This window comes from Perca fluviatilis, chromosome 19 (assembly GCF_010015445.1).
Source record: "Perca fluviatilis chromosome 19, GENO_Pfluv_1.0, whole genome shotgun sequence".
Lineage (NCBI taxonomy): Eukaryota > Metazoa > Chordata > Actinopteri > Perciformes > Percidae > Perca > Perca fluviatilis.
Window position 1 is genome coordinate 3,243,176 of NC_053130.1, and position 15,604 is coordinate 3,258,779.

The 15,604-nt window shown below is 40.3% G+C and overlaps 2 protein-coding genes across 2 annotated transcripts in view; both read left to right on the top strand.

Annotated features, from left to right (window-relative positions):
- The window catches only part of kif11 (kinesin family member 11), a 35,623-nt gene extending 27,932 nt beyond the window's left edge, over positions 1 to 7,691 (top strand). Inside the window, 6 exon segments of the mRNA XM_039783652.1 lie at positions 1,351 to 1,511; positions 2,974 to 3,092; positions 3,256 to 3,478; positions 4,271 to 4,431; positions 5,457 to 5,567; positions 7,398 to 7,691. Of these exon segments, the coding sequence (XP_039639586.1) occupies positions 1,351 to 1,511; positions 2,974 to 3,092; positions 3,256 to 3,478; positions 4,271 to 4,431; positions 5,457 to 5,567; positions 7,398 to 7,505 (883 nt within the window). The 3' untranslated portion in view covers positions 7,506 to 7,691.
- Positions 7,692 to 12,274: 4,583 nt separating this feature from the next.
- Positions 12,275 to 13,266, top strand: LOC120548438. The gene is made up of 2 exons (XM_039784698.1): positions 12,275 to 13,080; positions 13,173 to 13,266. Exons 1-2 carry the CDS (start codon positions 12,413 to 12,415, stop codon positions 13,264 to 13,266), a joined length of 762 nt encoding a protein of 253 aa, XP_039640632.1. The 5' UTR covers positions 12,275 to 12,412.
- The last annotated feature ends 2,338 nt before the right edge of the window (positions 13,267 to 15,604 follow it).

Genomic DNA, 15,604 nt, shown 5'->3' on the forward strand with positions numbered 1-15,604 from the left:
CAACTTTAAAGGTGCCGTAGGTAGGATTGTTAAGATCCAGGACTTGGCCAGAAAATTTGAACATAGACAACCTCTCAGTCCCTCCCACCTTTCCGCTAAAGCCCAAAACGGTCTCCAAAGCCCCTTCCCCCACATGGGAGAATGAATGCATGAGCAGTGATTGAAATGCAGTTAGACCCCCTCCCCCCCTGGCCCTGATTGGTGCATCTGAACAGGGGCTTGTGGATTTATGCAAATCACACCACAGGCTGTAGGTGGTGCCATTTTATTTATTTTTTTAATACCTGCTTCATGTAGTTCTACTCGAACATAGGGTCAGTTTCAGCAAAAATGACCTTTTTTATTGTGTTTAGAACATAAGACTGTAAAAATAATGGCCGAGGCTTCCGGGTCTGAAAAGTGAAGCCGATGCTGAAGCTCCTTTTTAAAGCTGCATTATTTCTAACTTCCAGCAGGGGGCGACTCCACTGGCTCCAAAAAGAAGTCAGTTTCTATTGAAATCTCTGAGAAAATGAGCCGACTTCTCACTTAATTTTTACTTTCTGCTTGTTCAGCGGTTGTTTGGTAAATTTCTACTAAACTCATTCAGAGAGGATTTGAATTGCTATTTATTAATTCTTATCATTTTGGCACTGATCATTTTCCTCTGCTTCTGACTAAGAGCCTCTTTGCGGGGCGCCAAAAATTCCTCTTATGTTTTAGAATGGCTTTTAATACGTAGTAGTGGTGTGACAATTTCCTCTTTCTATGTAACCTTTTCTGATTTTACCATTTTCTACGTTTCATTCTTTTTATTATATGTGTTTTATTCTTGGTTTCTGATGTGAAGCACTTTGTAGAGCTGGGCAATACATCGCTATATTGATATCGTGATATGAGACTAGATATCATCTTAGATTTTGGATATTGTAATATCGTGACATGACAGAAGTGTCTTTTCCTGGTTTTAAAGGCTGCATTACAGTAAAGTGATGTACTTTTTCTGAACTTACCAGACTGTTCTAGCTGTTCTATGATTTGACTTTTCCCCACTTAGACATTATGTCCACATTACTGATGATTATTTATCCAAAATCTAAGTGTGAAGATATTTTGTTAAAGCACCAATTGTCAACCCTAGAATATCGCCGCAATATCGATATCGAGGTATTTGGTCAAGAATATCGTGATATCTGATTTTCTCCACATCGCCCAGCCCTAGCACTTTGGATACCTGCTGGAGGTTGTAAAGCGCTATATAAATAAATGTTTGATTGTAGGAGAAACCCTGGTGTCCTTTTATTTTTTTACAGTTTCTGGTTTATGTGTGATTGTTCCCGTTGTCACCATGTTGTGTCTCCCTGTGTGCAGCGGTTGCAGTGCAGTAGAGCATCAGGCCTCGGCCCAGGCAGACCTCCTCTCCTCCACCTCCGCCTCTCTCGCCTCCTCCCTGCGTCTGAGCGCTGATGAAAGCCAACAGGCGCTGGACGAGATGACGGGGTGCTGCTCGCACCTCCACAGCTCCGTGTCCGGTACGTGCTCTCCTCCACTTGCAATTTAAAGAGCCCTTTTATGCTTCCCCCCCACCCCCCTGTAATTATAGTGTTATATAGTATTTTGTGTATGTAATAGATGTGTAAAGTACAAAAAAACACCCTTCACTGCAAATTGAGCTTTCTCTCACACAGACGGCACTTTTTCTCAACTGCCTGAAAACGCTCCGCCCACATTCCTGTTTGAAATTCCTCAATTAGTGATGTCACAGATTGAGAAAGCCAGTCCCAGGGTTCATACGGAAAAGTCATGGAATTTTTTTTTTTTAACACAGCATAATATGTGATTAATAAATGTATTTTCATGTCGTCTTAACTTCAACGTTGTATTCGGGGAGCGATATTATGAATCCCACTATGAACCACAGACATTATCATTCATTTTATAGTTAAACCTCTGAGGGTGAACTTTTAACACAGATTTTTATTGTTTAATGTCGACTGACATTTTCAGGAACACATAGTCATGGAAATTTGCCGAAAAGTCTTGGTTAAAATGCGTATGAACCCTGCAGCCCAGATTTTCACATCGATAGGTGCTGCCTGAGCAAGCAACCTCGTTTGAATTTGGTTGACCAATCGCAACCGAGTGGGTCAGCTGACCAATCGGAGCGAACTGGGCTTTTCACAAAGGCGGGCCATGAGCTCAGACAGAGTATACTCCTTCGAGATGAGCCAGGCCTGCCCAGAATCAGTCCCCTCCCAATGCATGCTGGGAAGATTTGTGTCTGTCTTGATCCCGACTTGCTCTGACATCATGCACACGTGGGCAACGATGACCAAGATCAAGGTGGCCGCAGGTTTGAGACCCAGGGGCATGCTGGGAATGCCTGGCTCTGTTGATCTAACTGCTGATTGGTTCAGAATTGACTCCACATGTTTTTTATATCAACTTTTTATTGTTTTTAATCTGAGGGATTTTAATTGCTATTTGTCTGGTTTAAAGGCTTATTCTGTACAGAACACATGTTGTGTGGCTGATGGTGATGTTTAGAAGTCAGAGACTAAATCTGTTCAGATTACACATCATCTACAGTCTGTTTAACATCAGCAACAGATCACATGTAGCGCATTTTAACAGCTAGTCTGTCTTAATATAAACAACTGGAGACTGTGTAGGAGCTGATATATGGGTCTGATAAAATATTTTTAAATCGGGCCTAACAGGATGTGAGTGTTTCTTTGACTTCCTGTTCAGCTTCCGAAGGCTGCTGGAAATGTCTGTAAACGGTGCGACTCTGCCTGACTCTGTTTCAGGCAGAGTAGCTGCAGCAGTGGGCAGTATGAGAAACCTAAAACGCAAAGCATGTAAACCTATTTCAGTAGAGCCCACGAGTACAAATGTGATGCTGAAAAGGAGCATAATAGTGGCTCTTTAAACCCACATCTGCAGAACATTCAGTGGGCGTTTAGTGCTGATGCTGTGGATTGGTGTCTGCAGGTCTGGTCCAGCGGGACCTCCAGTGGACCTCCAGAGCCAGGGAGCATGCAGAGACTCAAGCCCAGGAACACCTCTCACTGTCGGGGAAGATTTGCACTGAAGCTCAGACCCTCTGTCAGGTAAAAACTACCCTCTGACCTCTGCAGGTTTCTGTCTTGTTAGTTTGATTTATTAAAAATAATAATAAAGCTGATTGAGACTGCTGTTTAAGGTTTCACTGTATCGCAACAAACTCGTCACCTGGGAGATTAACAAGACTCTAACCCTCCTCCTTCTGCCCAGAGCGTGGAGACGCGCTGCGCTGAACAGCTCCGGGCGGCCGAGGAGGAGCTGTCCAGTCGGCAGGCCGAGGTGGAGCGCTCTCTGGTGGCCGTGCAGGACCAGACCGCCGCGGACCGGACGGTCCTGAACCAGCAGCAGGCCGAGCTGCGGGACCACGTGGAGACGAGCCAGGAGATGGTCCAGGGCTTCCTGCAGGAAGAGCTGCAGCAGGACCTTCCCACCGGTAAGTGATTTAATCTGGGCGCCTTTTTCAGTTTCTCTGTTTAAAGGTGCTGTAGGTAGGATTGTGAAGATCCAGAACTTAGCCAAACTTTTTTAACATAGACAACTTCTCAGTCCCTCCCCCTTTTCTGCTAAAGCCCAAAACTGTCTCCTAAGCCTCTCCCCTCCCAAGGGAGAATGAATGCGTGTGCATGAGCAGTGATTGACATGCAGTTAGACACCTGCCCCTGGCCCTGATTGGTGCATCTGAACAGGGAGCGGTGGATTTTTGCAAATTTCACTCCAGGCTGTAGGTGGAGCCAGAGGAGCTGGATTTATTTAAATGACCTGCTTCATGTAGTTCTACTGGAACATAGGGTCAGTTTCAGCAGAAATGACAGAAAGTTAGTTTTATAAGTCTTACCTACTGCACCTATTTAGTAAGTTTTCATTTTTAATAAGGATTGACCGATTTATCATGCTGTTTTTTGGCAGTTTGCAGATTGCAGTTTTATTTGCCTGATAACCGATAAAGTTAACTTATTAAATAGTGGTCTACTTTGGCTCGGCTACAGCTCTGTGTCTGTCCCTCTGCTTCAGTTTCACTCACCACGGAGTCTCCCCCCACACCACTATCTGACTCTCTGTTACTGGGGATTACGTTGAAAGTTTCTCATTTATTAAATAATTGCTTAAAGCGTTTAAACACCGTTTTGAGTTTGTAACATTCCAAAACCTTCATTTTGACTCTAAGGTTTTTATTGTCACTGTAAATGCGTAGCTGTTCCTAAAACGCTTCTGCTGTTGCCTTCAGGTGCGACCCCTCAGCGCAGGGAGTTTGTGTATCCCCGGCAGCTGGAGAAGTCGCGGAGCCGCAGCGAGCTGCTGGAGAGCCTGCGGAGGCGGCAGGAGGAGCTGCAGGCCGCCATGGAGAATGAGCATCATCAGGAGGAAGTGGAGGAGGAGGTCGATCACGTACGTTCACCTTTTTCTCTTTCTCTTCTAGAGGCAGAGACACACTCTGCATCACTCGGACACCTATTTAAGACCCAATTAGTTATGTTTTGATTGAATTCATTTTGAATGTATTCATAATGTCGATTCATTTCTTACACTAACTCTACTTTAGATATTGTTCTGGGTTTTCCCTGCCATTATAAGGTTTAGGAGCAGCACCCGAGCAGTCTTAGGCAGCACCTAAACCCTGAATGTAACTCTTCAGAGATCTAATGACTGTAGTTGGTCACCAGTGGACAGTTTTGTCTTTAAGCTTTTTGAGTGTTTTTTTATTTATTATCTGCTCTAGCTTTTCCAGTGTTTTACACACAGATATGGTTATAATAACAGTCCCAAAATTATGTGTAAAAAAAAAAAAAGACGCAAAACTACCACAAAGGGACCCAAACCGAATACAAAAAGATGCAGAATGACCACATAGACCCAAAACAACCCCAAAGGAAACAATACCAAAAACAAATACCAAAAGAGAGCAAATCCCACAGACCCAAAATGTACAAGGGAAATTACACTTTTTTTAAATTGAGAAACGTCACATTTTCTTGAGAATTGGCGCCTAAACCCCTCCGCCAAATACGCACATCTAAGTCTAACTTTACTCTATTAAGATCCATAATGATAACCTGATTTTGGCTTTGTATATAATTTGGATTTGCACCTTTTTTTGTTTTTCTTTAACCTTAGTTATTTTTTTAAAATATATTATCACTCCTCCCACTTTGTTTTGACACTGATGCAAAGCAATTTCACTTGGCATTAATAAAGTTTTATCTTGTCTCAGTTTTAATTATTTGGCGTGCTTCTCTGGACATTTTTTTTCTTCAGCATTATTGGTTTGATTCCTCTCTGTCAGGTCATTTTGTCAACACATTATGCTGCATTTTTTTTTTTTTTAGCTAAACTCAAAAGAAATGCTACCAGTTTCCTGGAATAATACGTTTTGCTCCATTTTCACCTTCCACGTTCCCCTCTGTGGCGTCTAGGACTCTCTGGAGGACGAGATCAGTACTTGCAACGAAAGCGTGGCCACAGAGCCGTCCTTCATCGACGAGAACCTCGTCTTCAACGAGAGCAAACGGGTTCCCTTCTTCAAGGTGAGCGGCACAAATGAAAACCTTTTTATTTGAAGTAACGCTGATGTTCCCACTGGGCGTGAGTCTGCTGCGTCCCCACCGCGCCGCTGTTTTATCCTGTCCTTCGCCACGCGCCATACCCCACCGGGAGCGTCTCCGAAGCGAAGCGGAGCGTCTTGCTGTCTGACTCAGATTTGATTGTCTCTATAAATACTTTCCAGAACAATCCCGTGTTTATTAAGCTAGTATCGACCTTCCACTCCTGCAGTTAAACTCCATGCCTTCTCTTTTCAGGCGTCGTCTTTATAATAAAGATCTGTGATGTCGTATTATGTTTTTCAACCTCCAGGATGAATCTCTTGTTGTCCGTGGTGTATGTAGAGGAGACAAACGATATTGGGGGTGGGGTGTCTTTTGGTAAACTGACTGGATACTCACTTGACTTCCTGCTTGGCTGTCTGACTCTCCTGCAGCTTGCTTGAAAATAGACCCGGCACGCACGCACGCACGCACGCCTCTGGGATGCGGTTCAACTGGTGGAATATCAAGCATTGACTTGAATAGCTGCGATTGCTCGCTAGGGGCATTTAAATTAATCAATGCATCGATGCATCGCAATGTGGATGATTCTGCATCGATGCAGGGACAGACCATAATCTATTATTGCCTACTGATGTTGATTTTTCCGGTCGCTGCTTTTTGTTTTTGTCTCTTGTCTGCTGTGTTTAGACTCAGGAAGGTCTCTTATTCTTTTTTCTTTTTTTTAAGGGCAGATAGAATAAATAGGGGAGTTCATATACTGTATATCTGAATGCTTTGATTTGTTGATGAAAGCCATGTGTAGTGCACATCCAGATGTTGGGTCTGTGAACTCCCCATTGGTCAGGGCTCAATCCGAGGGGCGGGATAAACTGTTGTCTTTCAAATTCCCTCTGCACTCTATAGGCAACCAGGCAGAGCAACGCTAGTTGATTAAACTTTTGCCGTATCCGGTCGGCAAAACTCCAAGCACATCTTCCTTTTTTAAGAATGACTTCAGTGTTTAACTCGATTCCAAAGACCGCTGTTCGCCAGCAGCAGCCATCTTCTTTGTTTTCAAGTAGCGGGGAATTCACGCAGAACCGTCGCAAATCTGCCGTCATTATGACTCCTAAACACGATGTGATTGGCCTGACCAGAGTTTGGTTCTTCCAGCTCCCAAGCCAACGGAGAGTTGCTAGACCGACCCTGGCTGCAAAATTACATTTGCTGCCGATAGAGTGAGTCTAGATTTCTAGGCTAATGTGTAGTAATGTATATATTAATATTGAGGAGGTGTTGCATCGTGATATCGATTTGAATCGTTGACATGATAACCAAATTGAATCGTGAGACCAGTAAAGAGTCGCACCCCTATTCGCGGCGCCTCCAGAACGCAGCGCAGACGTGCCCGGTGGGAAATGGCGGTAAAGGTCGACCTAAAAAGGTTGAAAAAATTGACGTTTTTAATGCTTACCCACGTTTCGGGACGTTTCACTTTCTTTGTATTGCTTCCGGTAATTCTATCAGGGTTCATACGTTTTGAGAAAACCTGGAAAAATTTTGGAATTTGAAAAATGCAAATTCCAGGCCTGGAAAGGTTTTGGAAAAATACAAAGACCCAGAAAGTTTTGGAAAAGTCATGGAATTTTTAACACAGCATAATATGTGTTCAATTTACAAATCCCACTATGAACCACATAGACCTCTGAGGGTAAACTTTAACACAGATTTTTATTCTTATTGTATAATGTCGACTGACATTTTCAGAAACAGTCATGGAAATTTGCCAAAAAGTAATATGTTCTTGTCATTTTTCCCTTTTTTTTCCAGCAAAAGAAGAGCAGTAAGAAGGAGGCGAAGTATAAAGCGTATAAAGCGTCAGAAAACGAAGCCTCCACGCCTCAGAAATCCAAACTGCCACTCCGCTGTCAGAACTAAAACAAGTTTTTAAATGTGTTATTCTATAAACTATGTTCTTACTTTTCAACTATCTCCATATTTTTAAAATCTTTTTGTCTTCTACGTGTCAGGATGATGTCTCGTGAAGTGTCTCGTTTTTAGTAAACCATTATTGTCTCGATGTTTTCAAGTTGATTGTAAAATTAAAGAGATTTTATACTTGTTTTTATACTTCCGTTATTCATGAATTCGTACACACTTTGTTTATTCGGAGAGATGGAACAGGATATATTGAGTTTATCCAAAATGATGAACTAAAGATTGGGTGATGCACTTCTTTTAAAAAGGGAAGCAACAGGATCTGTCCCAATAACCCCTCTTGCTAAAGCTGTAACAGATGAATGTAGTGGAGTAACTAAAGTAACTAGTAACTAAAGCTGGAACAGATGAATGTAGCGGAGTAACTAAAGTAACTAGTAACTAAAGCTGGAACAGATGAATGTAGTGGAGTAACTAAAGTAACTAGTAACTAAAGCTGGAACAGATGAATGTAGCGGAGTAACTAAAGTAACTAGTAACTAAAGCTGGAACAGATGAATGTAGCGGAGTAACTAAAGTAACTAGTAACTAAAGCTGGAACAGATGAATGTAGTGGAGTAACTAAAGTAACTAGTAACTAAAGCTGGAACAGATGAATGTAGCGAGTAACTAAAGTAACTAGTAACTAAAGCTGGAACAGATGAATGTAGCGGAGTAACTAAAGTAACTAGTAACTAAAGCTGGAACAGATGAATGTAGCGGAGTAACTAAATAACTAGTAACTAAAGCTGGAACAGATGAATGTAGTGGGAGTAACTAAAGTAACTAGTAACTAAAGCTGGAACAGATGAATGTAGTGGAGTAACTAAAGTAACTAGTAACTAAAGCTGGAACAGATGAATGTAGTGGAGTAACTAAAGTAACTAGTAACTAAAGCTGGAACAGATGAATGTAAGCGAAGTAACTAAAGTAACTAGTAACTAAAGCTGGAACAGATGAATGTAGTGGGTAACTAAAGTAACTAGTAACTAAAGCTGGAACAGATGAATGTGAGTAGAGACTAAAGTAACTAGTAACTAAAGCTGGAACAGATGAATGTAGCGGAGTAACTAAAGTAACTAGTAACTAAAGCTGGAACAGATGAATGTAGCATTAACTAAAGTAACTTAACTAAAGCTGGAACAGATGAATGTGTGGAGTAACTAAAGTAACTAGTAACTAAAGCTGGAACAGATGAATGTGCGAAGTAACTAAAGTAACTAGTAACTAAAGCTGGAACAGATGAATGTAGTGGAGTAACTAAAGTAACTAGTAACTAAAGCTGGAACAGATGAATGTAGCGGAGTAACTAAAGTAACTAGTAACTAAAGCTGGAACAGATGAATGTAGAGGAGTAACTAAAGTAACTAGTAACTAAAGCTGGAACAGATGAATGTAGAGGAGTAACTAAAGTAACTAGTAACTAAAGCTGGAACAGATGAATGTAGCGGAGTAACTAAAGTAACTAGTAACTAAAGCTGGAACAGATGAATGTAGCGGAGTAACTAAAGTAACTAGTAACTAAAGCTGGAACAGATGAATGTGCCGAATGTAACTAAAGTAACTAGTAACTAAAGCTGGAACAGATGAATGTAGCGGAGTAACTAAAGTAACTAGTAACTAAAGCTGGAACAGATGAATGTAGGGAGTAACTAAAGTAACTAGTAACTAAAGCTGGAACAGATGAATGTAGAGGAGTAACTAAAGTAACTAGTAACTAAAGCTGGAACAGATGAATGTAGTGGAGTAACTAAAGTAACTAGTAACTAAAGCTGGAACAGATGAATGTAGCGGATAACTAAAGTAACTAGTAACTAAAGCTGGAACAGATGATGTGGCGGAGTTAACTAAAGTAACTAGTAACTAAAGCTGGAACAGATGAATGTAGCGGAGTAACTAAAGTAACTAGTAACTAAAGCTGGAACAGATGAATGTGGCAGGTAACTAAAGTAACTAGTAACTAAAGCTGGAACAGATGAATGTAGCGGGAGTAACTAAAGTAACTAGTAACTAAAGCTGGAACAGATGAATGTGTGAGTAACTAAAGTAACTAGTAACTAAAGCTGGAACAGATGAATGTAGCGGAGTAACTAGGTAACTAGTAACTAAAGCTGGAACAGATGAATGTAGCGATTAACTAAAGTAACTAGTAACTAAAGCTGGAACAGATGAATGTAAGCGGAGTAACTAGAGTAACTAGTAACTAAAGCTGGAACAGATGAATGAGCGAATTAACTAAAGTAACTAGTAACTAAAGCTGGAACAGATGAATGTAGCGGAGTAACTAAAGTAACTAGTAACTAAAGCTGGAACAGATGAATGTAGCGGAGTAACTAAAGTAACTAGTAACTAAAGCTGGAACAGATGAATGTAGTGGAGTAACTAAAGTAACTAGTAACTAAAGCTGGAACAGATGAATGTAGGCGGTAACTAAAGTAACTAGTAACTAAAGCTGGAACAGATGAATGTGGCGGATTAACTAAAGTAACTAGTAACTAAAGCTGGAACAGATGAATGTAGAGAATTAACTAAAGTAACTAGTAACTCAAAGCTGGAACAGATGAATGTAGCGGAGTAACTAGAGTAACTAGTAACTAAAGCGTGAACAGATGAATGTAGCGGAGTAACTAAAGTAACTAGTAACTAAAGCTGTAACAGATGAATGTAGCGGAGTAACTAAAGTAACTAGTAACTAAAGCTGGAACAGATGAATGTAGCGAAGTAACTAGAGTAACTAGTAACTAAAGCTGGAACAGATGAATGGGGAGTAACTAAAGTAACTAGTAACTAAGCTGGAACAGATGAATGTAGAGGTAACTAAAGTAACTAGTAACTAAAGCTGGAACAGATGAATGTAGCGGAGTAACTAGAGTAACTAGTAACTAAAGCTGGAACAGATGAATGTAGCGGAGTAACTAAAGTAACTAGTAACTAAAGCTGTAACAGATGAATGTAGCGGAGTAACTAAAGTAACTAGTAACTAAAGCTGGAACAGATGAATGTAGCGGAGTAACTAAAGTAACTAGTAACTAAAGCTGGAACAGATGAATGTAGTGGAGTAGAAAGTCCAATATTTCTCTCTGAAATGTAGCGGAGTAGAAAGTGGCATGAGAATAAAAGACTTAAGTAAAGTACAAGTACCTCAACATTTGGACCTAAGTGCAGTACTGGAGTAGATGTATGTTATGTATCTACAGTACTGGAGTGAATGTACTTAGTTACATTCCACCAATGGGTGTGCTTTAAAATACTGAACAGAGCCAGTGACAGACAGGCCATCTGGAATCTGGGCAAATGCCAGAAGGTCCGCCCGATATGGGCCACTACTGATAATAGATCTTGTTTATTTTTGATAAGTTATTTTATGCATGCAGCCACAAATATTCCAGATTGTACTGCAGTGAGGGCCGTGGGAAGGAGTCCCTCTGAAGGCAAAGTTACTAATTTCCAAGTTAGGTATGACAGCAATGGGGCAAATACCAGACCTGTTCTCTGCTGCCAGTCTGTCACTGAGCAGAGCCAAGCTGGCTGTCCCCAAAACTGGACTTTGTGATAAAGACAAAAAGTAAATAGTAGATGCACACAATCAACATTCATTAAAGATAGAATAGACTTTATTAATCTCACACCGGGGAAATTCCTGTACTACAGCAGCTCAAATGAAGAAAAAATGTACACATCACAATAACACAAATACACATTAAGTAGACATAGGAGAAAAATGTACATAAAATATAATTAGTTATAATGTATAATAGTATTAAAATAAACCTATTTACACAATAAACACCCTTATATAAACAGACCGTATATAAACCGATATACAGATGAATAGATAAGACATATTTCTTAGTTGGAGATAACAGAGTGGTAACTAGATAAATATGTATAGTGCAGAATATTGTCCAGTGATGGCTCATATAGCAGAAACTGCTAGCAGTGCTACACTATTACATTACATTAAATTGTGTTTTAGATTAACTAGTTTAGGATTGTTGTACTAAAGAATAAGTTTTCTTTGATTTTAACAAATTAACAGCCTAGAACTCAGTCACATTGGTAAATATACACGTTTTTATATACATAGTTATTGCAACCTTTTCATTTTGAATAGGCTAATTGAAGTTTTTGCAAATGTGTTTCTCCAAACGTTTGGTCTGTGTAATACATGTCACCAACGCGGAATGTTATATTGGCGTTACTTTATGTCTACACACCCTGTATTACACCACAGTGACCACACCCTAGTATTATATTACATACTTTGGAGTTTTAGGTTTTCACCACATGCTCAATGCGCATAAGAAAAGTACCCTCACTTTACTTTCGGTTTCTGCTGGTGTAACGGTTAATAACGTCCCCCCAGTTAGAATCATGGACGTATAAGAGATTCGATTACGTTCCCCTGTGGTGTCAGAAAAACTCAGTTAATACCAAAATGTATAATGTTAACCAGAATATTTAGTGTCCTTTGTTTCTTTTTTGTAAGAGTTTATTTATTTTTTGTAAGAGTGTTTTTATTTTTCGGATTTCTCCTTTTTATTTTTTTAAAACGAGGGACTTGCTAAGGAAACCATGGCGGCGCAACGCATGACCCGCCCTACTCTGCCTCTGATTGGCTAGAACTCGTCACGTTATTTGGATTGGTTAGGATAAGATAAGAAGTATAGGTTAGCCAATCGGAGGCAGAGTAGGGCGGGTCTTAGGGTTAGGGTTTTTTCTTCCATTACATCAGCAGAAAACGCCTCACACAGAACAAGGAAGGAAGTAAGGGTGTTGGCGCGTTGTCGACGGGTGGCGAGCTAAAAACTCGACGTTTTGTTGTAATGAAGGTCGATATTCTTCCTCTCGTGTGTTGACCTGAGAACATGGAGAAACTGACCGGGTGTTGGCTGCTGTTGGCGGCGCTGAGCTCCGCTCTAGCCCAGGACACCACGACATACTTCAAGGATGGCGGGGAGCTAACGATGGACGTGAGGCCTCGTCCTCCTGAACCTCTCTACAACATCGTGTGGAAGATTAACGCTGACCTGGTAGCTGAGTGGATCAAAGATCAAGTCACAGGTTCAGTTTTAGTTCCTTTGACTTATTACAGAACCTTTGATGGCCGCTCAACCCTGGATTTAACCACTGGACGTTTGGTAATCAACAAAATGACTAAAGCTGACATTGGTGTGTATTCAGTGGAAGTCAACAACAAGGTCCAGAATGAGAAATATAACCCTTTAATGATCAAAGAAGTCCCCCAGCCTGAGGTAGAGCCAAAACCGTTGACATGTTCCTTCATTAGGGACAGCTGTACGCTGGTCTGTGAAGCGAACATCACCGAGCCAGCTGGACCGGTCACCTACAGCTGGAAGAAGGATGACGGAGAGTGGGAGGAACCGGGAAAGAACTTGGACATCACCAAGAATGGGACATCAGATGTGAAGACCTTCACCTGCCGGATACAGAACCCAGTCAGCGAGAGAGACAGTAAACCCAAAGATAATCCGCTCTTAGAGAAGGACTCAGGGACCTCTGGAGATGGGGGATTGTGGGTCCCGTCATTGGCGGCCTTCGCTTGGGGGAGGGTGCGGGTGCGTTTATATGTTATATATTAAAGAAAAAAACAAATTCTGCTTCCAGAATCGAGGCAGCAGCCCTGCTGGTGAAAGTAAACCTAATGCTGCTGCTGCTAAGAATGCAGAAGTGGACCGCCAGCATCACCTGCTACTGCTGATAACAATGCAGACAAGCCAGAAGAGACAATACCTCTTACAAACCCCCGAAGCCAGAGGGCGAAGGAAAGTAATTGTGAATAACTGTGTCTAATGGAAATATGATCTGATACATCCTCAGACTGCTTTTGCTGGCTGCACACATTTGTGTGTGTGTTTTTTTTTTTTGTTTTTTTTTAGCATTCAGCTGTGTTCTTCATCGATTGTTACATGTCGCAGAGACGTTAACATACTGGCTCCCCAAAACAGTAAGACCTTGGCTGAGAAGAGCATGAACACATCATTATTATATCTAATGGTTGAACAACAGTGGTTGTGTGTGTGTGTACTGTATGTGTGTGTGTGTGTGTACAGTAGGTTGTTGCTAATAAGGACTGGTTGATATGGGCTGCAATTATACAGATTATTCTCATTGTGGATTATTTTCTGGATGATGATTAGTTGTTTGGTCCTCAAATGTCTAAAATGATGATCAGTGTTTCCCAAAGAGCCCAAGATGACGTCATCAAATATCTTGTTCTGTCCACAACTCAGATCTTCAGTTTCCTGTCCCAGTGGAGAGAAGGAACTAGAACAATATTCACATTTAACAAGCTGACACCTGAGAACATTGACTCAAAACAATTGCTTGATTACCAAAATAGTTGCCGATTAATTTAATAATTGACAACTAATCGATTAATCTTTGCATTTCAGCGTGCGATTCATAGAATTATGACAATCACACATGATCCAAAGAGAGGCTGCCAAATTAAAGGGTGAGATATTAATTTCCACCCAGCTCTGAAGAAGCCAAAAGACAGAGTCACCTCTGACTCATCGGTGACTCATGGGAATAATCTCTAGAAACATTTAGAGGAACTGTGTTTAAGTTTGGATGAACTCGACCAAAACGCAGAAGCACTGATTTAAACCATGGCTTTAAATACTAACTATTTTGGACTGTTCTACATGGGAAGGTTTTTTTTTTTTTTTAATCTTTCTTCAATTAAAGAAGACATGAGTTGAATGTACATATTGTAAACATATCATATTACACATGCTGTTATGACAAGGTAAAAAGTTGATGTGATTTTTTTTTTTTTTTAAGTGTATGTTAAAGGTAGATGTCAAAGCATTTGGACAATCCATATACAGCATGCTACGTATGCTATGAATCAACCTGGACTATCATCTTTTTCTAAGCACTGTCTAGGGCTGCACGATATCAGCAAAATGTCTAATTGTGATTATTTTGACTAACGTTGTGATTCAAGATATTGACGGGAATGATAATGTTTGTATCTGTATCAAACAAAGCTGGTTTCTGTAGTCTGTAGGAGAGGATCTGGAGTCTGGGACGTCCCTGCAGCACCACAGGACTTCATTCAGGATGGTTGGACACATTTTGCCTTTAACAAATATTGCACCCTCTGCAACATTAGTCCATATTGCAATTTTGATAAAATTGTGATTGTATTATACATGGTGTGTTTTGCTTTTATTGTCGTCCTCATTTAGTCACATGTCATCTTGTTGATGAGGCAGGGATCAGGAAAAAAACCACTTGATGCCAATTTTTTTATTTATTATAGTTCGCACCTGTGTTTTAATTTGCTGTTTATAAAATGTGCCTTATCAATAAATCTGTGACACCGCTATACTGACTGTACTATTTTATTTATTTTTTTATTCAATGGTTTCACTTAATATTTTACAAATAATTCTAAGCAGCATACAAATAAAATACAACATAACTAATTAAATAATAAGAAAACCATACCAAACAATAATAAAAAAAAAAGATAAAATACATTCTGATAAATTAACTAAATTAATTTGAGTTAATTTATAATTTTATTTTAGTTTAGGAAGGGGTGGGCTTTAATCAATATATATTTCAAGTAATTCAACAAGTCTCAACGCACTTCTTTTCCCACCTTTTTTAAAGTTTGAAAACATTTTAACAAACTCAGTGTTTCCTCGATGTTGATTTTGTATTGGCGGCCCCGCGGCGCCATGGCAACATCTCTGCCACCACATCAGAAACAGGGCAGACGCACAATGTGGACGCGGTTGCCTTTTTAAATGATCCTGCCGACATAATGCACCGCCCATTGCAATTTAACAACAAGTAGAACTATTCAGAGCTTATTGGGCCTGTCCAGTTTAACTCCACATACTGTTGTGTTGATGTACTTTTTGCACATGTACAGTACGGGCCAAAAGTTTGGACACACCTTCTCATTCAATGCGTTTCCTTTTTATTTTCATGACTATTTACATTGTAGATTCTCACTGAAGGCATCAAAACTATGAATGAACACATATGGAATTATGTACTTAACAAAAAAGTGTGAA